Raw genomic sequence first — 22,226 nt, 5'->3', positions numbered from 1 at the left:
AATTCAAATTGCTATTCAAAGTTATCTTGCTCTTTCAAGTATTTCGTTGGTCATCTGTTCTGTGAGCCTTTAACTTCATGTACACATTTAGGTCCTCCCAAGCCCGAGCCCTCAAAACAAGGCATGGAATGTGGACAGAATCAAAATGGGCACACCTATGGTTCCCTCTTTTCCTATCCAATTTGCAAAGCATCTGAACGTGTTTCAGAGGAGACTACTGTGAGAATTTTCAAGCTTAAGATGAAAAACCAGTCTATGAAGCACCAGAGAACAAAGAACCAGTTTTCTGAAGTCAAATGCAGTCGAAAAATGAAGTATGTAAAAACATATGCTACTTTTTGATTTGACGTTAGAACATATATCATTTCATAAATTTATGTGTCTTTCTGTAAAAGAGATTTTACACCCATAGAAAGCAAAAAATTATTCTCATTTGTCCAGCTCATCTTCAAAAGTGCACTTCCACAAGGAATTCATGTGACAAATTTAAAGAATCCCTTGAACATCCATTGAGGTTCAATTTCTCCAGTTGAGTGCGTTCTTCACAACTTGATAGAAACGCTTAGTAACTCTTTTGGCAACCCCTCTTCCTCTCTCTGATTCCAACCCTCTCTACTCCTGGTTCATTTTCTCTCTCTCTCCCCCCTCCCCTCCAAAAACCCCAATCCTATTCTTCCTTTTTTCGATGCCCCCAATTAAGTGTACCTCCTTACGCTTCAGGAACCCCCCAAAAACCCCAATCCTATCCTTCCCTTTTTCGATGCCCCCAATTAAGTGTACCTCCCTACGCTTCAGTTCCTGTAAGCTTGATTGTTCTAGTTGATAGGCATTGACCAGACTAGGTTTCCTTTCCTCAACAAGTGCATTTACAAAGAGGATGATCATAAGTGGCAGGACATCTTATCCTTCGTGAAGTAAGAAAGTGGAACCCACCAGTTACCATGTTCTTCTTCAACTCTATCGGATCTGTCAAGGGGTTGAACAACTTCAGTGAGCTCAACCAAGAATTCATCTTCCCTTTTTCCTTTGCGTCTGTTGGTTAGGCGTTGGACTTCATAATATCTTTTTCCCCCTTTTGGCTGAAATTGTAAAGAAGCTGATTGTTTTACTTTAACTAGATTGCAAGAAGCATCATCCAGGATTCCTTTAGTTCCTGCTTGGCTATTATGAAAGCAGTCATGGTTGCTTACTTGAGGTTGCTGACTCCTCTGACACATACTAGTAGAATTAATGGCATCCATCTGCCGTCCGATAGTGGACTCTTCATGCTCCTTTTCCAAACACTGTTGATATGGTTCTCCAGTTTTCGGTGGAATTAGACAGGATAATTTGCTTACATCCTCTGCTGCAACTGCTGCACTTCCTAATCCATCAGCATCCAGATCAATGCAACTGGATATGGATTTCATTTCACTGTCTAGGAGACGAGGGCTTTGCTGATTTGGACAGTCTTTTTCTACTTTTGTCTTCAAGTTTTGAGGCCGACTACAATGATTATTCTTGCAGCTGTTTTCTTGCAGTACCCAATCAGACCCATTACACGCAGAAGACTCAAATTCATTGAGATGGTTATTCCCTTTCACAGGTTCTGCAACTCTGGATGGCAGATCCTTCAATGAGCTTGAAGAATATGCCCTCAGATCTTTGGATTCTTTACAGCATCCCTTTGATATGTGATTCACTATTTGTCTGCTTTCTTCATCTCCTGTTTGAGTACTGGTACGGGACACCTTAGTTGACAATTCCTGTTTGACTTCTGACAGTTCATCATTTTTAAGTGTATTCCTTCTTATACTTGCTCCAAACAGTTTGTTTCCTTTAAAGCAATCTTCAGATTTATTGTGTTCTGCCAAATCTTTGCACTTTCTTTCTTCTGAGACACAAAATTTTTCCCCTATCAATTGTTTTTGACACGTCACATTGCTTGCCTTTTTGCAGGGAAGTGCGCCTCTCATCTTTCTCTTCAGGTTTGAGGATGGCATTTGAGAGTATCCATGCTCACTGGATTTCTTCTTTACTGAAGCAACCGTCTCAAACTTTTTGCATTGTGGAATCCGCCTGTAGTTGTTACGACCTGGAAGACCATTCTTGAGCTCAACGACCCTGAAAATATGAACCTTGATGACTATCCTCTTTCTGTCAACAAATTCAAAGACACAAACATCTCCTTCTTCCAAACCGTGATCCAAAGAGAATTTACGCCATCCACCGCTGAGGCCTGGGTTGGTGCGATTCCCAAGATATTTAGCAGTCCATGTCTTTCCTGAAGAATCTACAAGTGTGGCAGACTGTATACAGTTCGGTAGATTCTTGTTGGAAAAACTTGAAGGAAAACTCTGCACCATAACAAGGTTGCTAATCAAAAACAATCTCTCTCTCTCTCTCTCACACACACTCACACACACACACACACACAAAATTCATGGCTTATCTCAACACATTGGGAAGACGGATGCCAGCAGGATATCTCACAAGGCATTGGAAGCTACACAAACCGCTGGATGGCACCGAGATGGAATGAAATGGATGGAATTATCAGGTATAACAGCTGCTGCTATACATGTGAGATCAGGAAGTTAGTGACAAAGAAGATGCTACAAAAATTACGCCAAGACCCAGGGGCGAAAATGCCAGTTCTACAAACAAGAAACTAATCCAATGGACAGCTATGGGACCTTGGGGAAGACATATCAATGTTTAAAAGGCATCTAATATGCAAAATGAGAACCAGCTCGCTTGATCTAGAGGTGAAGAAGGGCCGGTGGGCAAGACCTCGGGTCCCAAGAGAAGAAAGAATATGCAAAATTTATTAGAGTATGGCATCTCATAGCTTCTATGTGGGTGTGCCTGCCCGTGAGAGGATAGGTTAGGTAGGCCTGGATAGGCAGGGTTTAGGGCTGGGTTGTGGTCGGGTCAACCCGACCCAACCAAGGACGAGTCAGCTGGCTGGCCTGGTCAGGTCAACCGACCTGGCTGGTCGGTTCATTGGCCAGCCCACCAGGCTGGCTGGGTGTCTCACGTTGTAGGGCATTCCTTGGAGCATTCTCTCACCTTGTCCATCCCCCTTGGTGATGGATTGTACCCTGGATATATCAGTTGCTAGTACCTCTATCTACGTCTATCTTTCTCTCTCTCTCCTCATGTGCACCACTCTCACGTGGCATCATTTGCCATCATTGATGAGGGACCTAGAGAGGACTGAGCTGATGCATTGGGGGCCGGGGCATTGCTACGTAGAAGACACCTCGAGGGAGCTGTTCATGCACCGCTGCTGTGAGCTTTGGAGCTGCTAACGAAGGGCAATCTGGGGTGGCACTGGCAGGCGGCTGCTTGGTGCAGTCTGCACACACACTGGATAGTATACAAGGTTGGCCACATGGCACACGAGTGCCCTTCAGGCGACCTGGAGCAATCAGCAATCGGCGTGGTCAGAAAAAAGGGTCGGCAGCAAGGTTGACATGACCCCAACACTCTTGCAACCTCTGACCTGCAAGCAAACACAAGAACACACCAAACATGAGGAATATGAGCAGCACTTAACCATGACATCTACGGGATACAATCCCGAATCAAGAGATGTCCCCTCTGAGCCACAAGCTGAGCTACTAGCAAGAACTTCCAACCAGATCCTGACTAGCCTGGTGTCCCATACCACCAAGTGGATGCCTTGGATCTGCTGCTGAATCTTGGGCTACGCTAAGATGCAAACGCGCGTCCGCGACTCAATCCAAGATCAGACCTAGCTCTAGGGAACGAGACTTGCTCCCATCGGCTCTCTAAAGACTGAATCTCTCGGTAGACTCCGGACCAGTGCACCAAAAATAGCAGAGATCTCTATATGGTTCGTACCCTTGCCACTCAACCCGAGGATCAAGCCTGCCTAGCCCTAAGCCACCCAAGCTACATGAGCTAGTCTCGTGTAACTCAGTACATGTCAGATACCAATCCGTGCACATGACATACTTACCCTCCTCTAAGAACTCACTCTTGAGTTCGCAAGAAAACCCAGGAATGTCCTCTGGAGGTGAAGTAAGTTTCAGGTTCATGTGGAATAAAATTCAAATCAATAACTTCTATTATTTCTTGAGGAGAAACATGTTGATCATCAGCACCCAGTAACTCTTTCAGTCGGCTAACATGATAAACTGAATGGACCTTAAAATCAGGAGGCAATTCTAGTTTATATGCAATTGGTCCAAGTTTTTTAATAACCTTGAACGGACCACAATATCTTGGGGATAACTTCGGAACCAAACCAATACTTAGGCTCTTGAATTCCTTGGAAATATGTAAATATACCATCGTCCCTTCAGGTGAACAATGTCTATTATCATAAAATCTATCCCGATCTTGGACACTTCTAATAGACTCATTGGCAAACTGCAACATTTCTTGCATGTCTTGCAAGAATGTCCTTACAGCATCTTTGTTTATACCCTTGAAGCCAACCATAACTGGTGACTTTGGTTGAAACCCGTACATAAGCATAAAAGGACTGTAACCTGTACTTGAATGCTTTGCGCTGTTATAAGCAAATTCGATCATGGAGAGAAAATCTTCCCATGAAGACTGTCTCTTAGAAACATATGCCCGAAGCATATCTTTAACCGCTTGGTTAACCTTCTCTGTGCTGCCATCAGATTGTGGATGATCTGAGGAACTCATACTTAGAGTAGTTTCAACTTCTGAAAAACAAGTGTCTTATAAACTTGGAGTCCCTGTCGTTGACTATGTTTGAAGGCAAACCATATAGCTTAAACAATTGGTCCACAAACTCGTGAGCCTACTGAATAGCTGATACAGTCGATCGAATAGGTAAAAACCTAGTCATCTTTGTCAGTCGGTCAACTATGACCCAAATAGACTCATGACCCTTGTACCTTCGAGGCACCTTTGAGGCAAACCCGTAATAAAGTCCATGGAAATACTTTTCCATTTATTACCTGGGATTTCAATGGCTGTTATAAACCCGCGATTCTAAGGCGTTTTGCCTTAGTAACCTGACAAACCCGACAACCTACCACATAGCTTTCAATAAATGCATGCATCATAGGCCAATAAAAGGTATGTTTCACAAGAGACAGAGTCCGATGTATACACGGATGTCCAATACTAGGGGCATCATGACACTCCCAGAGAATCTTGGATTGGAGATCCGAAACATCTGGCACACATATCTTTCCATTTCGGAACAGCAAGCCGTTCCTAATCATCCATTGACCTCCCGCCGCCTGTAACGTAGATGGCACAATCCTTGAGTCCTGGTCAACCATGGAGCTCTCATCCTGAACCTTCTGCCAATAAGAACTAAAATGACTATCAGTTGTGCAAAGCCCTCTCAAGGACTGAAATAGGTCTAAGGATATTTTCGTAAATGACATAGCATTTACAAACTTGATTTGACTTAAGGCTTCTTCCACACTATTCATGGAACCCTTTCGATAACGTATTTCAAAATCCAAATCTTGCATTAACTCCACCCATCTAGCCTTTCTTCCCCTCAATTCCAACCCATCACACACATACTTGATTGACTGATGATCTGTCAATACAAGAAACTTGGAACCATACAAGTAGTGTCTCGAAATCTTTAGAGCATACACAACTGCATATAGTTCTTTTTCTAGTGTGGGCCAACGATATGGGGCGTTGTCTAGCTTTTTACTTTCAAAAGCTACATGTCTGCCCTCCTCGAATAAAGCTGTCCCAATCGCAAAATCACTCGCATCGGCCTCTAAAACATAAGGCCGGGTAGGATCAGGCAATGCAAGAACAGGAGCTTCCTTGATAATTTGCTTCAAGATTTCAAAAGCCTTATTCAATGCATCATTCCAAGAGCTCGGCTGGGTAGACGTTGCATCCACGACCTTTCAATATGTTGGTCAAGGATACCCTGATGTTAGAATAATCACGCACGGACTTCCGTAGAAAAATCGTAATTTCTAGGAAAGAACGAAGTTGTTTCACTGTCTAAAGGATGGGCCATTCCAAAACCTTCTGGATACGATCTAGATCAATGCTGATACCCTCGGAAGAAATCTTGTGTCCTAAGTAAATGATCTCCTTCATAAAGAAATCACATTTACTCATCTTGGCATAGAACTTATGCTGTCTTAAAATAACTAAGACAATTCGGAGGTGTCCAATGTGATCCTCTAGCAATCGGCTATATACCAAGATGTCATCAAAGAACACGACGACAACTTTGCTCAAATAATCTCTGAACAAATCATTCATCATTTGCTAGAAGATACTGGGAGCATTCGTCAAACCAAAAGGCAATACGAGAAACTCGTAGTGGCCATACCTAGTTCGAAAAGCGATTCTATCTATGTGTTTAGCATACATACGGATTTGATGGCAACCCGTACGCAAATCAATCTTAGTGAAGTACTTCGCACCAGCCAATTGGTCTATCAAATTGCCTGAACAAGGAAGAGGGTCTTTATTCTTAATTGTCACTTTATTCAATCGTTTGTAATCTACACACATCCTCCACAAACCATCATCTTTCTTCTTTCTTAAAAGGGCTGGTGCACCGTAGGGTGAATTACTTAGGCGAATATAACCCATATTGAGATAGTCTTATAGCTGAGAATGCGATGATCTACTGCCCGTTTTGGAGGTAAACCTTCTAGCAGTTGTGCAGGGAATACATCCATGAAATCATCTAACAACGTTCTCGATTCTCGGTGTTCAAACATGCTTAAATCATTTTTGTTATTAACAGAGACAACAAATGAAGAAAGCCAAATCAAGACACACTAATACACATCATAATGAGAAGTGTTTATTATATTCCAAAGCTGCATTGTAGATAGAATAGGGGTCCCTGAGAAGAGGGAATTTCATCACATTGAATACAAAATTAAGTGTCCTTGTCCAAAAAAGAGAGTATATGATCTTTCAATCCAATCTGAATATCGTGGGTTTTAAACAACTCTATTCCGATCAACAAGTCCACATGTTCACTAGGTGTCGTGGACAGCCCCATCCTCTCCACAAGTTTGTAGTTCACAAAATTGTGAGAGCTACCCGGATCAAAGAGAATGTGAACTCTTTGGTCCCTTACTTCTCCATAAGCTCGAAAAAAGTCATGGGGACCAAATACCAAATTATTAAAAGTGCAATTACAAGAAAGTGGGCAAGTAATGACATTTACAAAAATACATGTCATCGATATTTGGTTAGCTCCCTTAGCTTTGGTTCCTTGTACCGCATCGAGCTTTGATCCTAGCGCTTACATCTAGTTCTTGTGCTTAGGACAATCATTCCGAGTGTGGCCCCGCTCCTCGCAAATAAAACAACGTCCTTCTTTCTTTAGCTTAAGGATGCATAGGAAATGGGCTCGACCATTCTTCGTCTAAGTCAAATGCTTCTTGGAGGCGTTGTCAACTGACTATACCAATTGTTGACTGAAAAAACTTGTTCTTCCCGCTCGTGCCGACAGTTGTGGTTCTCTTTGCGCTGGCCATAGTATCATCATAGATGCACGCACAGTTCATGGCCTCTTGCAAAATGGTACACTTGTTGTTCTTGATCTGAAGCTTATAGGAGTCAAGCCAACCATCCACAAAGAATCCCAATAAGGTGACGGGATCCATCTTTGTAGCTCTGGTCTGCAAATCACGAAATTTCTGAAGATAAACTTCAAAAGTCAAATTCAATTTGGACATATTGAGAGCCTTGAGCTTGCCTATGATATCATCATCATCATCCTTCTTCAGAAACTCTTTCCGGAAGACCTCTTTAAATTCGATCCATGTGGAGGGCTTTGGTCGGAGTTCCTTCCACCACAATAAAGCCTTCCCTTATAAATATCATGCTGCAAGTTGCATATTCTTCTCATTGAGATAAGGGTGAAACTGGAAGTGTACTTGCCACTTGTGCAACCAAGTGTCAACCACTTCCTTGGTCCTAGAATTCTGATCTCCGGGATGGAGATCTAGTGTAATATTCGGACCCAACACTGAAGCCAAAGCATCCACATGCATGAGCAAAAAGCGTGATAGAAGCTTGAATCCTTTGGAGTTCCTGCGTCAACCCCATTTGAATCGCATTAACCAGCTCAAACTTTGCGTCGAGAGCTGTGGTGAATTCAGTGAAGGTAGTCTTTGTAATCAAATCATCATAGAGACCCTGGTCGTCCCCCTCCCAAAGCTTGGATTCTACTGAATCAGCCATGAAGGAACTGTGAAGAGAGTAGTCTAGGAAAGAGGAGCAATAGGCGGATTTGGAGCTAGGAGAATGGAGCGAAGTGGAGGCTGACCACGAGGATAGGAGAAGGCGAAGCAACAGCAAGGCTGGCTGGAGAGAAAGAGGCGGCTGATCCCAAACTGACGAACAGCAAAAAAAAACCCTGATCCTGGCTGGCAAAGTTCGGTGGAGATGGCGGCTGGTCCATACGGTCTTCTGCAGCAGTTCGCCTTGGCTAAGATCCGAGCGGGTAGGCCTGGAGGGGTATGACTTGCGCGCAGTCCACGGGCTGGTAAAGAGAAGCAATCCCGCCAAGATATAAACTCGATGGCTCTAGCTTTTAGAAAGCCCATCCTCCTAACTTGGAAGAAATGGTGCTTTTTTAAGCTTCCAAGTCCAATCCAAGATCATACCTAGCTCTAGGAAATGAGACTTGCTCCCATTGGCTCTCTAAAGACTGAACATCTGGACCCCTTTTATAGACTCAGGCCCAATGCGCCAAAAATAGCGAAGACCTCTATCTAGTTCGTACCCTTGCCACTCAACCTGAGTATCAAGCCTGCCTAGCCCTAAGCGACCCCAGGCTACCTGAGCTAGTCTTGTGTACCTCAATACACGTCAGATACCAATCCGTGCACATGACAAAGGTGGCGTAGGGTATTGTTTCAGCCCATATCACCACCCTCACTACATCGCGCATGGAAGAAACCCATCGCATGTGTCTATCGCATGTGTCTTGTCCAAGATCCAAGTGAGCTGTTTTTTTGTTGCCAGGATCAGCCGTAGGTGTGGAGTTTGAATAGTTCCATGGGACCCCCATCGTATGAGTAAGGAGGACAAGCTCGAGGGCACAAATTATGCCCACTGGACGCTCAACATGAAGATATGGTTCATCCATAAGGGTTTGTGGGAGCTTGTTCAGGGCTGTAAATGGAAGCCTAGCGTCCCAAGAGCTCTATCAACTGGGATGCTAACCGAGGGGATGAGTTTCAGGAGGAGCTCAAGGATTCGGAGGATCGGGACTCAAAAGCACATTCAGCCTTAATCAGGACGATGACAAAGGACGTTCTTCCGGCTAGCCAAACCCTGGAGAGTGCATTTGAGGTATGGTCTAAGCTAGAGGACATCTATTCCAGGGTTCCATGATGCATGTTGTCACCTTGCAGGGACAGTTGTACAATCTCCAATTTACCAAAGGGAGTTCCATGCCACCATTCCTGATGCAGGTAAAAGTTCTCCATGATCAGTTGCAGGCCATGGGTGTTGCCCTCACGGCCAGTCAGCTGGCAACTCTCATTCTCACCAAGCTTTCTCCAGATTGCGACATGGTTGCTTGAACGTTGAGATGTCAGGTCACCACGAGTCATCTCTAGAGAGGGCATATGGGAGGGACTGTGGGCTGATAACAGCCCCAATGATTTGAAAGGCTGGCAGGTAAAGCAGGCCTATAGAACTATGGACCAGATGAGCTTAGAATTCATTGCTTGACGTCGCAGAGACTATGGACAGTGTGTGTTCTGGAGTTTGTTGTTTGAAGTTCCCGTTTGTGATGTATTCACCTGAGAATATAATAATGGCGTGTACCACAGATCATCATACACAACTAGGACGCAGACTGGCATGGGAAATCATAGCTAAGGGCATCTCATTTGCTGTTCCAAGTGGCATTGTAGTTTAGGGATCCAGGCTATTTGGTGCTCTCTTCGTTCTGAATTCGGTACGCACATTGCTGGAGGGTTCATGGTTGCATCTTCATCGACTTGCTTTGTCAGATTATTGTGCTCACCATGAGCTACAGAGAGGGTATTAGAATATGGCATCTCATAATGAGGATGGGATTCTATGTGGGTGTGCCTGCCTGGGAGAGGCTAGGTTAGGTAGACCTGGATGGGCTAGGATAGGCAAGGTTTAAAGCTGGGTTGGGTCGGTTCCAACCTGGACCAGTCAGCCAGCCTATATGGTCGGGTCAGCCTGGTCAGGTCAACCGACCTAGCTGGTGGGTTCATTGGTCAGCCCACCAAGCTTGCTGGGGACCTAAAAAGTCCCCCCTCCACTCTCCACCAAGTGTCTCACATTGGAGGGCATTCCTTGGAGCATTCTCTCACCTTGTCCAATCCCCTTCGCTGTGGATTGTACCCTGGATATATCAGTTGCTATTGCCTGCCTGCCTCTCTCTCTCTCTCTCTCTCTCTCTCTCTCTCTCTCTCTCACATACACACAGACAAGCCACCACGGTGCCGGGCTTCGGCTTCTGATCCTGAGTCTCAGCTGCAGCATAGTTTAGCTTTCCACTAGTTGCTAGTCTCTGGGTTATATCTGATTTTTGCTCGAGCTATTGAGCTCTCTAGATCGGTTTTAGCAGTTTAGCAGTTCAGCAGGTTAGCGGTCTTAGCACTCAGCAAGGGCCCTAGCACGCCCTTTGCTCCAGCCCATTGAGGCTTGTGAGATCATCCTTTTAAGTGTATTTTGTACCTTGTCCCATAGGCCCGCGAGGCCTTCCACGGACATTAATACATCTCTCTCTCTCTCTCTCTCTCCATCACTCTCACCAAATCTGCCCCACAGGGAAAGTGGAAAATGAGCAAAACTAAGATGTCGGGCCTATGCACACATCAGAGAAAGATATGATGGCAACAGAGGTAACTTGAAAATTCTATTAAAGCAGCCAGCTACAAAGCTAGGAAGTTATCTAAAGAAGTTTTGGAACATCGCTACAAGGTACATGGACAAGCACATAAGCTAGCTGAACAAGTACAAATGCTACATTGCAAGTCTATAGTATTTTCTTTCACCGGATGCAAAAGATCACTATTTGTTGATAGGGATCACCAATCCAATAGATCTTGTAGGGTCTCAAGAGAACTTCAATACAATCATATCATATCATATCATCTGTGTGTGTATGTGTGTGTGTGTGTGTGTGTGTGTGTGTGTGTGTGTGTGTGAGCATAGAGCATCCTAGGTAGCGGACTCATGCAAACTTTGGAATCTCTGGTGAAACTTTCTGTAAAAGCGTTCACTCAAATTGTTCACTATATTCTTAGGCATTTTAGAAATGCTCTACTGTTGTCTATCTCTTGAGTTTGGCGTTCGTGTGGTCATCTTGTGGACACATAAAGTCTAAGTTTTGACTTACCACGTTCGCTTCTACTCTCTACAATCATGTTGTTGCACACACCTTAACCATTCACTATTTCGTCTATGTGGAGAAACTAGCCAATTTTAGAAATGCTCTACTGTTGTCTATCTCTTGAGTTTGGTGTTTGTGTGTTCATCTTGTGGACACATAAAGTCTAAGTTTTGACTTACAACATTCCCTTATGCTCTCTACAATCCTTTTGTTGCACACACCTTAACCATTCACTATTTCGGCTATGTGGAGAAACTAACCAAGGGACTCGGCTTTTCTAACAGTAATTGGAGCTACACCATCCTTTTTTTACCTAATCCATCATCTAACTACAGCCTTCATAAAACATATGTGTGGCTTCGCAAATCATCATTATGTCACTGTGAACTTTACACATGGCAAATGCGTCATTCCACCATTCGATTGGTATCAAACATCCGTCTCGCATAGTTCTCAGGACTATTGCTATATTAGGCCATTTTTGTCTACCTTTTTTGTCATTTCAACCATAGATTTGGATCCATTATCCCTTTTCCGTTATCCTCCCTTGAGGCTATATCTATCAGTATGATTGCTTATTGTCCCTCGTTGGCCTACAATTGCTGAGCTAACAACCAATGTAAGGCATCGTCCACATTCACAATTCTCATCAGGTTCACTGGCCAAACTCCTGATACTACAGGGTCCACATGTGAGGTGTCATCCTTTTCTTGATAGGATTTGCCTTTTCTAATTTTGTTTCGGTTTCTGTTTAAATAAGAAAACCCGCTAAAATAAAATTAAGTGCACCTTTTCCTATACTAGGGAAATCATTGCATAATCACAAAATTGTAAATACCATGCATGCCAAAACTTTGCAATGCATATACTTGTGAATCCCAATAACGCAAATACCTCAAAAAAGACTGCAACCAAAATTTTAAAAGCTCCTAGTTGATTATACAAGCTTGAGCTTTGGTGGCAGGCTATCTCCAATCAGCAATCTGGAATGCAGTGGGTTTAGGTCTAGCAAATGTGTTGCTTTCAATTCCTTTATGTTTTCATAGATGTAAGCTTTTGTAATCATTTACCAATTCTTTGAAGATATAATGCTTCTTGTGTCATGCAATAGCCGAGATACATGGACTCCTAGAGCCACAACCCTCAAAACCCCATGCCAGACCCAGGCAGGATAGAGATATGCAATAGTTGTCACGAAGGACAGAGATATCCAATAGTTGACACGAAGGACTGACATGCAAGCGAACATCCGAATAATGGACTAGATAGCATAGCGGTCAGCAGACAACACGAACCAGCAAGCAAACGTAGCGAGCAATGTGGAAAGCAGACATGATTGTACAATGTTGATGTGCACGCAAATTGAAGGCAGCGAGACAAGTACAAACAAATAGAACTGACATACAGGCATGATTGACCACAGTACTGACACACACCTTATAGATAGGATTGACACGTAGCAATTACACACACTGGACAGACAAGGCGACATATATCTAGATAAATCCAAGAAGATGCCCAAACTCATCCTCTAAAAACACAACACATAGTGCAATTTCAATCTCATGATAGTCACTCATAAGGTTGAGAACCATGAACTCCATCACGCATAGCATTGACTAGCTACTATGACATTCCCATTGACATCATCAGCACCCAACAGTGGGTGTAGACCATAGTATAAACATATGCTCTCACACATGCAAATCCACACACCCACACATACTTGAGCATCCATTTTTACAAAGGTCTTTGTACTGAGTTTCTATCGGCACTCCGGAGGTGAAGGGCAAACTTAGCCATGACAAAGGCTAGCACAGATGGGTTCAGAAGGCAAATGATCTTATATTGTCAATGCAAACTTGTGTTTGCTTAACAAGTTTAGAGCAAAGTGCACTCCTGAACCATAAATTGGATTTCAATCTAAGGGCGATGACAATGATGTAGCAGAGAATGTCCCTGAGCATGAGTATGATGATGAAACTGAGGACCATGATGATGAGGCTTAGGAGGAGGAGAGGGAGGCCTCTATCACTATGCCACCTTCAGACCTTCAGGGCTGACTACCCAACTCTCTCTTTTTCTATATATCATGTACTTGACTCCCAAGTCAATTTTTCCTATTTTGTATTGTGGCCTTCGGACCTGAGGCTGCTCGCCTGAGACATGGCCTCCTTTTCTTGTATTTTGCATATTTATATGCTGTGATCTTTAGTATTATGGCATCTGCACCTCTATGCCATTATGCACAAAGAGACTTATTGTCCGTCTCAATGCCACCTGGAGGAGCAGTTGAAAGAGAGAATGAAACTTGAAAGAGAAGGGTAGGGACTCCTGCAAAAAAAATGCAGCAAAGGACTGCAAATTTTCAACAAAAGGGAGTGGCTGAGCAGTGAGAACAGGGGGCTGAACTTCCAAGCTTAAGAGTAGGGGGCCAGGGCTGCGAGGTGACGCTCAGAGTCCCCAGGGGGCTGATAAGTGATAAGAGGAGGAGGCCGAAGCCTGAGAGAAGGGGGCTGAGAGAACTTGAGAATTAAGGGTGGGCTGAGAGGAGGGAACTGAGAGAACTTGAGAAGCAAGGGTGGGCTGAGAGGAGGGGGCTGAGAGAAGGGGGCTGAGCTATGAGAGGCTAAAGGTGAGAGCTGAGAGGGTACTAGGGAGTGAAGTGAGGGCTGAGAGCAGAGAATGGAGTGAGGTTGCCACCCTCGCAACAGTTTTGGGACTTTTGACAGTCCCGCACTGAGCCAAATCCCGAAATGCCACAATGTGCAGGGGATCACGTTCGGGGAACGGCAACATGTTCTCGCAGCGTTCCAGGCCTGGTCCACGTTCAGGATTCCCTTGCTTCACGGAACGGCGTTCCCCCATTCTAGGAGGGGGAATGGCGTTCCCTGGTAACTGCGCACAGCAGCAGCAGGACAAAACAGCGTGCCAGCATGCAGCACGGAGAACAGACACAGACTGCAGCAAATATGCTGATGTGAGCAACACGGCGTGGACAGAAAATAGCAGACTAGGACGTGACTGAAGCGTGTGGCACACTGCAGACTGCGCAGCGCTCATGCAGCATGGAGGATGCAAGGAGAGCAGACAGTCCACACAAATTGCTGCAACTGTCTCAGCAGCTCCCACTGAGCAGAAAATGGCGATACCCCCGACAAGTGGCCCTTAGGGCCAGTGCACACGAGGCTTGAGATACGCCCTTGGTGCGACATTAAAGCTTCACCTGCAATTACTCGCGTGAACAGAACTTTCAGCAATTAATACATTCTGTGAGCTCACTTCTCAGAGGAGAGAGCAGACGAAGTTAATTGGCTGAACCCAAAGGGCGCACTGGTGCGATTTTCAGCCCCTTCAAAAATGAAGTTGCCACTATATTTCAATCGTCCGCTGTGGGAATCTCCGGCTACCCTCTGAGCCAAAAAATGCTCACATCCAGGTGCTCCTGGCCCCATGGCGAAGTGAAAATCTGGACCTGCGCGTCTGGGCTATGGCGGGAGAGAAGCTGAACTCGTTTGTTCCTCTGCAGGCAGTAAATGAGGCAACCAGTAATAGTATGGGCTAGTATGGGCGAGGCAGAGTGGAGATATCAGGTCACCATGGGGTGCCCCCAGGCACCCCCCAGAAGCCCTCCTTTCCGTGGACATCTCCGGTGAGCTGACTTCCTCGTTTTGCAGAGCTCCGGTGAGCTGACTTCCTCGTTTTGCGGAGCAGGTTCGCATCCAGTGCATGGGGACAGCGTGAAAAGCTCAAAATCTTCAAAATAGTGTGATTCTTTGCGGCATGGGGACGTGCTCTTAGCCCACTTGAGGCACTTCGATTTTTTCTTGAACCTCGCTCAGCCTTGCATTTTACAGAGTGTGTGCACTGGCCCTCACTAGACATGGATATCCTCTCTCAGATTGATGATCCCCCAAGAGAAGAAAACGTGATCCATAACATGGACAAGCACTCTCCGGGATAGATGGAGGGTTAACACTCGGTTACCTTGACCCCTCAAGTTCGCTCAAGGGAGGGTGTTCGAACATATAAAGGGGGCCATGAGGACCTTCATTGGGGGGTTAGGCAGTGAGCTGTGGGATCCTCACATGCAATGTTTATGATTATTGTAAATTTTTTAGTAAAAGACCAGTTCAGTGTTTATACCGTGTCCCTCCTGGTTCCCACCTCCCCTGGCTTGCGTTGGGAAATAAAATAGGAAATTAACCCATGCTAGCAACGAATTTCACAGCACATGAGATAGACGATGAATCCAAAATAAGAGCTGGCCCTGGTGCTAGATATTTCCACTAGTCATGGAGGAAATTGATCGAAAAGAAAGCACCAGTGAGACGGGCAATGTATCAGTTGTGTGAGTGGAGCAGCAATTTCGAGCTGTTTAGTCTTCAGAGGACGTTAATAAAAATTTCCAGTTCTCGCTCGCTCGCTCTCGCGTACACATGTTTCAAGTGTTGAGATTGAATTATTTGTTGCCGCTTCCTCTCCTTATACGAATATACACAATATTTGAAGAGGAAAACCCACAAAAACGAATATACACAATATTTAAGAGGAAGGGAGGAGATGAAGTCCTATGAGGAGGGTACCAGCCAAAAGCCCCTATACACATGTGATTCTTTCATAATTTTCCTCACGACAGGGCGATTTGTTTTGAAATGCTTGGCGTCTGCAAGCGCCTTGTCCCTTTCGGCATCTGAAACAGGACGCCTCTGAGAAATAAATACTTCTGTCGTGTACTCTCTCATGTAATTTCTTGATGTGTTCTCTATGTGCATTGCTTGTTCCTCAGGATACGACGGAGCAGTACCTATACTCTTATTTGCCTCTTTCGTATGATGGCATGCATCCCTTTCAAGCATCTTCTGATGTGATGCCGATCGCATGTCGCATAACTGCAGTGACTTTCCAGCGTTTGTCATAGTACCATCTGACTCTTGCAGGACGTCATCTTCATGAGCTTTTAGTTGCTGATTTACCACTGCTTTCTCCTGTCCAAGGTAAGACCTCGACTGTTCTTCCTGAGGGCTGCTCTCTGCACCCACCAGTTCTAATGGCTTGTATTGCGCATTTTCTAGAATGATGACTTCATCCTCATCGTTATCAATGTTTATAATTATCGGTTGCTTTGGGTTTATGTAGCTATTATCCATCACTGCTACTTTGTTCTTCTTTCCTTCCATTTCAAAGTCGTGGGTTCCATTTGGCTTCTCTGCACGTTTCCTTTTTCTTATTTCTTCTCTGTTTGAAGCAAGCAACACTCCACTGTTTTGCACACTAAAAGCATCAACCTTTTCACATCCGTGTTTCCCATAAATCTGGACGGAGAAAAGACCTCTAGATATTAGCCTGAAGATGAGGAAATCTCCAATCGTCAGAGCATGATCCACTGCAAATTTTTTCCAGCCCTCGGTGAACCCAAGGCTCGTTTTTGATCCTTCTACAGTGACCTGCCATACTTGTCCACTGGGACCTTCAAGATGCGTTTCCGAGTCATATAGCCTAGTAGAAGACGCTCGCAGGTTGAAATACAAATGTGAGTATGTTGCAAATGCCAGTGGTATTTGCTGCCATAGACAAGTCCATAGATATAAAATCACGAATCAGTATGGTGTTTACAGATACATCAGTCAAGTAGAAACATTGATTGAAGCTTGGGAAAAAGGAAAGACCACATTCCAACTTTGACATGCCATAAGTCACCTCTTACAGAAACCCCTGAAAATTCTTGCAAGCAGATTTCTTGGAAATTTCATGAAACTTCAAAGCTCTCTGGAGTTAAAAAAGACTTGGCTTAAACCCAGAAGCCTTACAAAAGCTTTCATGTTTTAGAATAATGTCCTCTTGAGGTAAAGAACGGCTAGTAGAAGATAAGAATTGGCTTCACAAAGTGAAGGACAAAATTACAACAAATTTGCCTCTTCAGAAATCACACGTTTTGAGTCAAATGTACTCATTCTTTGAAGACACAGAACCGCAAATCAAGCGTCCGCTAAATTCAAAAACCTTGAATTTTCAATGTCATAAGGGGACTTGGATATTTATATTTGAGGAGCAAATTTGCAGATTTCCTTTCCCACGGCTTCCAATAGGCAAGAATCCTTTGCAAGGCTAAACCGCCCCAACCTTATTCAACACCCTCAGTCGATACAACAGACGATATATATTGTTGATGCTCTTGCTGGAACTGAGACGTATGAGAATGAGGAGTGGGGGTCCTTTTATAGGCTTCCCCCACCCCCCCCAACCCCCCCAAAAAAAAGACTATTCGAGCCAACATGAAGAAGGGATTGGCCAGGCTGCTGCCCACATCTATTGTGTAATAAAGGGGGTAAAGGAGGCCCAGTTAGGGGTAGGCCTAGGATCTAAAAGCGGCGGTGATGGGAGGACAATGTCGGTCCTATCTCCCTCCTACTTCCTATCTCCATCCGCACTCGATCGCCCTCTCTCTCTAGGAGATCTGAAAGCCTTATATAGCTTTCAAAACAAATGCAGGAAAGCACATCTATGAAATTGGGAAATGAGAAAGTTTCTGTACACCATGCTTGTGCAATTTACGGATGCCCAGCTTGGCAACCGGGCTCTCTAGGAGCTATTGGGATAGAATAGAAACTTAACATAAATGCTTCTTGATAGGGGAGTTACGTGTTAAGGCACAGACACCGCACCCCATACTACTGGATGAAACAGGCATGATACCTCTCAAAAGGGGAGCATTATGTCAATTCATGGCTTACCTCAACAAAGCTGGGAAGATGGACGCCAGTAGGATACGATGTAAGCTACGCAAACCATGGGTTGGCACAGGGAGGGGATGAAGTGGATGGAATCATGGGTATAACAGCTGCTGATACGCCAGAAGATGCATGTGAAATCAGGGAGGTAGCGACGCAGAAAATGCTACAGAAAATATGGCTAAACCTGAGGACAAAAATGCAGTTCTACAAACAGGAAATCAACTCGATGGACAGCCATGCAGAAAGACCTGCACTAGCCCTCTGCTCCAGCCCCGCTAGCCCACCGATCCCCCTCCGCTTCACTTCCGCTCCAGCCTGCTCCACCTCCACTTTACCCTCGCTCTACCTCCGCTCCACCCCTGCTAGTTCTCCACTCTACATCTGCCCCAACCCGCTCCACCTCCGCTCCAACTCGTTCCAACCCTCTGCAGTCGTAGCAGTTTGTGGGAGAACCACCCCCAGGCCGAGCTGAGCCCTTGGTTCTGCCTCAAGGGTTAATTCAAGCTAAAGGGCTCCTGCATTTAAAGCAAGCACCATGGAATTTCCGAAGACGAAGATATTTGCAACAACACCCCTCAGCAAGCCCTCCTATTCCGATGTAGCAGCGACACCCAACCCTTATGCATTGCATTTCAAGCGAAGGCCTGGACCAGACCCGCAGGAGCAGATCTACTACCTAGCACAGGAAGTAAGAGAGCTCAGGTTATAGTAGCAGCTCTCTGGAAGAAAGTGAAGGAAAACAATGAAGGTAAGCAGGAAATCATTGCTGAAGTTTTACAAAAATGCAGCTCATCTCCACCAGCACAAACACGTCTCAACGATCGAAAAGATGATCACCACTCAGCTCAGCTCAGCCAAGAGAGAGATGGCTATTCTAGCCAACAACAAAATCAACAAAGCAGATTTATATACGGAGGTAAAACAGCAGGAAGCCATAGCAAAAACAAGAAGAGATTGCGCATAGGGGGGCTGCCAAAGGATTGTATGGGATGTCCTACAAATAGTTTTACGGAGGGATGCACACTAGAAGAGAAGATCACAAGTCTCAAGACAGAGATACCACAAATAGAATGGGATGAGACTGACATCAGTTGGATCTCTCAGAAGGGAACACAAGTACAAGTTGAGTTCACAGAGAGGGCAGGTAGAGTCAAGATTCTCCGACAGACAAACAAATTGAAAAGCACACGAGTATGGATATTTGAGGAGCTTACCCTGAATCAGCTCAAACAATGGAATGTTGAACTTACTAAAGTGAAGGATGCACGCAAAGATGGAAAATGGGAAGTATATAGGGATGGACAAGCCTTGATCCATGATTTCAAATCTAAACCCAAAGACTCTCAGTCTTAAACAGATGTTGCTCAACCCGTTTTTTTCTAAGATAAAATTAGTAGCTAGTTATGCATCTAAGTAAACTGGGGCTGAGTGGATATACTCCCCCAAAGACTCTCAGTCTCTAACTAATGTTGATGATTGAAAGGTTGATGAAATATATAGGTTAAGGGTTTGTCTATGATTCTCTTATTGTGTTTGTGAGTTGAAGAGCTGTTATAGTGGTTATGGGTTGATATCGTATATTATGTTTGCATATATTACGTTTGTGAATATTATGTTCCCAGCATAGTGCATTCTAGAGCGCATGGGGTGTTGCAAGTGATTGAGAGGTTAATGAAATATACAGGTTATGGGTTTTTCTACGATTCTCTTATTGTGTTTTTGAGTTGAAGAGCTGTTATAGTGGTCATTTACAATCCTTTAGTTTCTCTATTATCACTATTTTGGAGCCCCCGGTGAGGAGTTTCCTCAAGAATTTCTAATGAGTGAGGAATGAGCGTGAAGATCCGCAGTCCCATTTGACACCACTTGTAGCGCACAAACCTGTCACCATTAAGAGACCTAACCATGCATCAGAAAGTACTCTTTGTCCTACCAGTGTGGTTTTTCCCATATATATATATATATAGAGATAGATAGATAGATAGAGAGATGAATCCAGGAACCTGCCCAAACTCATCCTCTGAAAACACAACACAGTGTGCGGTTTCAATCTCATGGCCATCACTCACAGAAAATCATAAACTTCCATGCATAGCAGGGACTAGTTACTATGACATCCCTACCAATGTCATCAGCGCCCACAAGTGGATGTAGATCATGGTACAAACATATCATACATATACACACGGCCACACATACTTGAGATATTCCTTCCTACTCAACTTCTGTCAGCACTCCGTAGTTGAAGGTCAAGCTCAGCTATGACAAAGGCTAGCACTAAAGGAGGAGGTTAATCAAAAAGTGGTCCACATTCTCCTCATTCAAGGGACAATTGCTTGTGAAGACTGTACAATTTCATTCTAGTCCCTTCCAAACGAGGATTTCTAAGCAAAAAATATTTAAAAAAGCCCATACGGCAATACCCACGCTGTTTTGCTGCCACCTTAAAAACACATGCCGAAGACCAAATCATGGTTAGCTTTGTTAGATTCATCCCTCTTCGTAATAAACAAAATCATATATTCTTCTCTGCTTGACCAAGCAGTACGTTTTTATCCTGGTCCAAAAGATAATGATACACACACACACACATATAAGGATTCACGATGTAACATGGTAAAGGACGAATATTAAAAATCATTAGAATCATGAAGTCTATTTCTTTCTTGGTCCAAAAGATAAGCAACAATTTGGTGATGTTAGAAGACGAACCGTGAATTGATTCATTCTACCCTTGTTCAAACTTGCAGTTTTCCATTGTAAAAGCCACATCGCTCCCTTGAAGATTGACAGGCGGCGTCAGGATGAGCACCTTAAGCCTTCCTCAATTCCATTTAACACTTTTGAAAAGGGGGAGAAAGACGACCATGACGCCGCTCTGCCTGAGCACAATGCCGGTTGACGGGTCCTTTTCTATATAGCTTTGCATAATTACTATAATTCTTCTCTAAATAAAAGCGTTTCATTCGTATGAAGACCTCTTCCATTCCGACGATGAACCCTCTTGGGATTTGAGGACAAAATTTTCGTTATTTTTAATAGAAAAAGGGGTTCCCGCAGCCGTGAACATTGACACGATTACAACTGTAGCGCAGGAAAAGAAACACTTCTTATTCATTAAAGTTGACAGATAAGCTCCGGATGATCGGGAAATGGGTTGGGTTTTAAGTTACCGAGAGTGAATTGCAAAAGGCAAGAATCGCCGTTTCCTTGGTTATGCAACTTGCTCTGTAAATGCGGATGTAAGTTGGGAGCCTTACCATTCGAAAATCAGAGGCCGGGTCGTCCACCACAACACTATAGAAAGAAGGAGCGGGAGTGACGAGCATGCCTTCGCCGTGAGTCCGGTAGCAATGTTGTGTACACTGCAAACAAGCAGTGAAACGGTTTTGGGCACGTCCTTCCTCCATCGCCAGAAGAGAAGTTGGACAGAATGAAGCACAAGCTTGGTCAGGAACCTAGAGGAGCTCAGGAAAACACATGTTAATAAGAAAGTCAGCCCAGGTAGATTCTTGGGAAAAAGTTCGCAAGAAGACTGTGAGGAATGTTGACAAGAATGAGTGCGGGGATGGTTGCTAAGATAGAGCTGTAGAGTTCAGAAGGCAAATCGAGGCAGGCGGTTCAAGGCTTTAAGCAGAGCAGAAAAGATGGTAGAGCTGAGATGGGTGACGAGAAAGCGAAGGCAGGGAAGGCGATTAGGAAGGTTCGAGAGGTGTAGTATACAGGGGAGGGTGACGATAGAAACGGGTATGTGGGATAATCATGAGGAAGCCAAGGCATTGTGGAGAGGAAGGAGGATGGAAAGGCAGAGATGAAGAAGATGAGGATGAAGATGAAAGATAGTGTGCAATGCAAAGAGGAGGATGAAGGTGGGATGCAGCTTGGCAGTTGTTGGGAATGAGGCGATGATTGTGAAGTTTGGATTGGTTCAGGGTGCGCAGCCTTGTTTTGGGGTGATTGGATTTATAACTCCGCACTGGAATCCTATGAAATTCACCTGAAACTACTGGGATTGTGTGACTGCCAAGTGGATCGTCTCCATCCTTCTACGTCATCACTTTTCGGTGTTTTGGGAAATTTAATGCTCCCCTCCCATGTGGTCCCACCTTACATTTAATTCTGGTCCCCCCTTTCCTATTTTTGCCCTGCCAAACTTACATGATGAT

The 22,226-nt window shown here is 44.4% G+C and overlaps 1 protein-coding gene across 2 annotated transcripts; it reads right to left on the bottom strand.

The window, feature by feature from the left end:
- Positions 1 to 718: 718 nt before the first annotated feature.
- On the bottom strand, positions 719 to 21,911 carry LOC147885198 (uncharacterized). 2 transcript variants are annotated; one of them, XM_087397757.1, is made up of 4 exons: positions 21,321 to 21,911; positions 16,134 to 16,890; positions 15,913 to 16,019; positions 719 to 2,336 (listed from the first exon to the last, which is right to left on the bottom strand). In XM_087397757.1, exons 1-4 carry the CDS (start codon positions 21,468 to 21,470, stop codon positions 882 to 884), a joined length of 2,469 nt encoding a protein of 822 aa, XP_087253883.1. In that variant the 5' UTR covers positions 21,471 to 21,911; the 3' UTR covers positions 719 to 881. The 2 variants fall into 2 exon arrangements, with proteins under 2 accessions (XP_087253883.1, XP_087253882.1); XM_087397756.1 differs by having other exon boundaries at positions 15,913 to 16,890.
- Between the last annotated feature and the right edge of the window lie 315 nt (positions 21,912 to 22,226).

Source organism: Dipteris shenzhenensis, chromosome 26 (assembly GCF_047967505.1).
Source record: "Dipteris shenzhenensis isolate YYH24624 ecotype China chromosome 26, Dip_SZ_1.0, whole genome shotgun sequence".
NCBI classification, from domain to species: Eukaryota; Viridiplantae; Streptophyta; class Polypodiopsida; order Gleicheniales; family Dipteridaceae; genus Dipteris; species Dipteris shenzhenensis.
Note: the sequence above shows the minus strand (reverse complement) of the source record. Positions and strands in the feature narration are given on the sequence as shown.

Excerpts from the sequence above, each read along its gene's own strand:
- LOC147885198 (XM_087397756.1), bottom strand. The coding sequence starts at position 21,470 with ATGGAGGAAGGACGTGCCCAAAACCGTTTCACTGCTTGTTTGCAGTGT. Across the intron at positions 16,891-21,320 it reads CGGCCTCTGATTTTCGAATG|CAAATACCACTGGCATTTGC; the intron begins GTAAGGCTCCCA and ends TGTCTATGGCAG. Across the intron at positions 2,337-15,912 it reads TGTATAGGGGCTTTTGGCTG|AGTTTTCCTTCAAGTTTTTC; the intron begins GTACCCTCCTCA and ends GTTATGGTGCAG.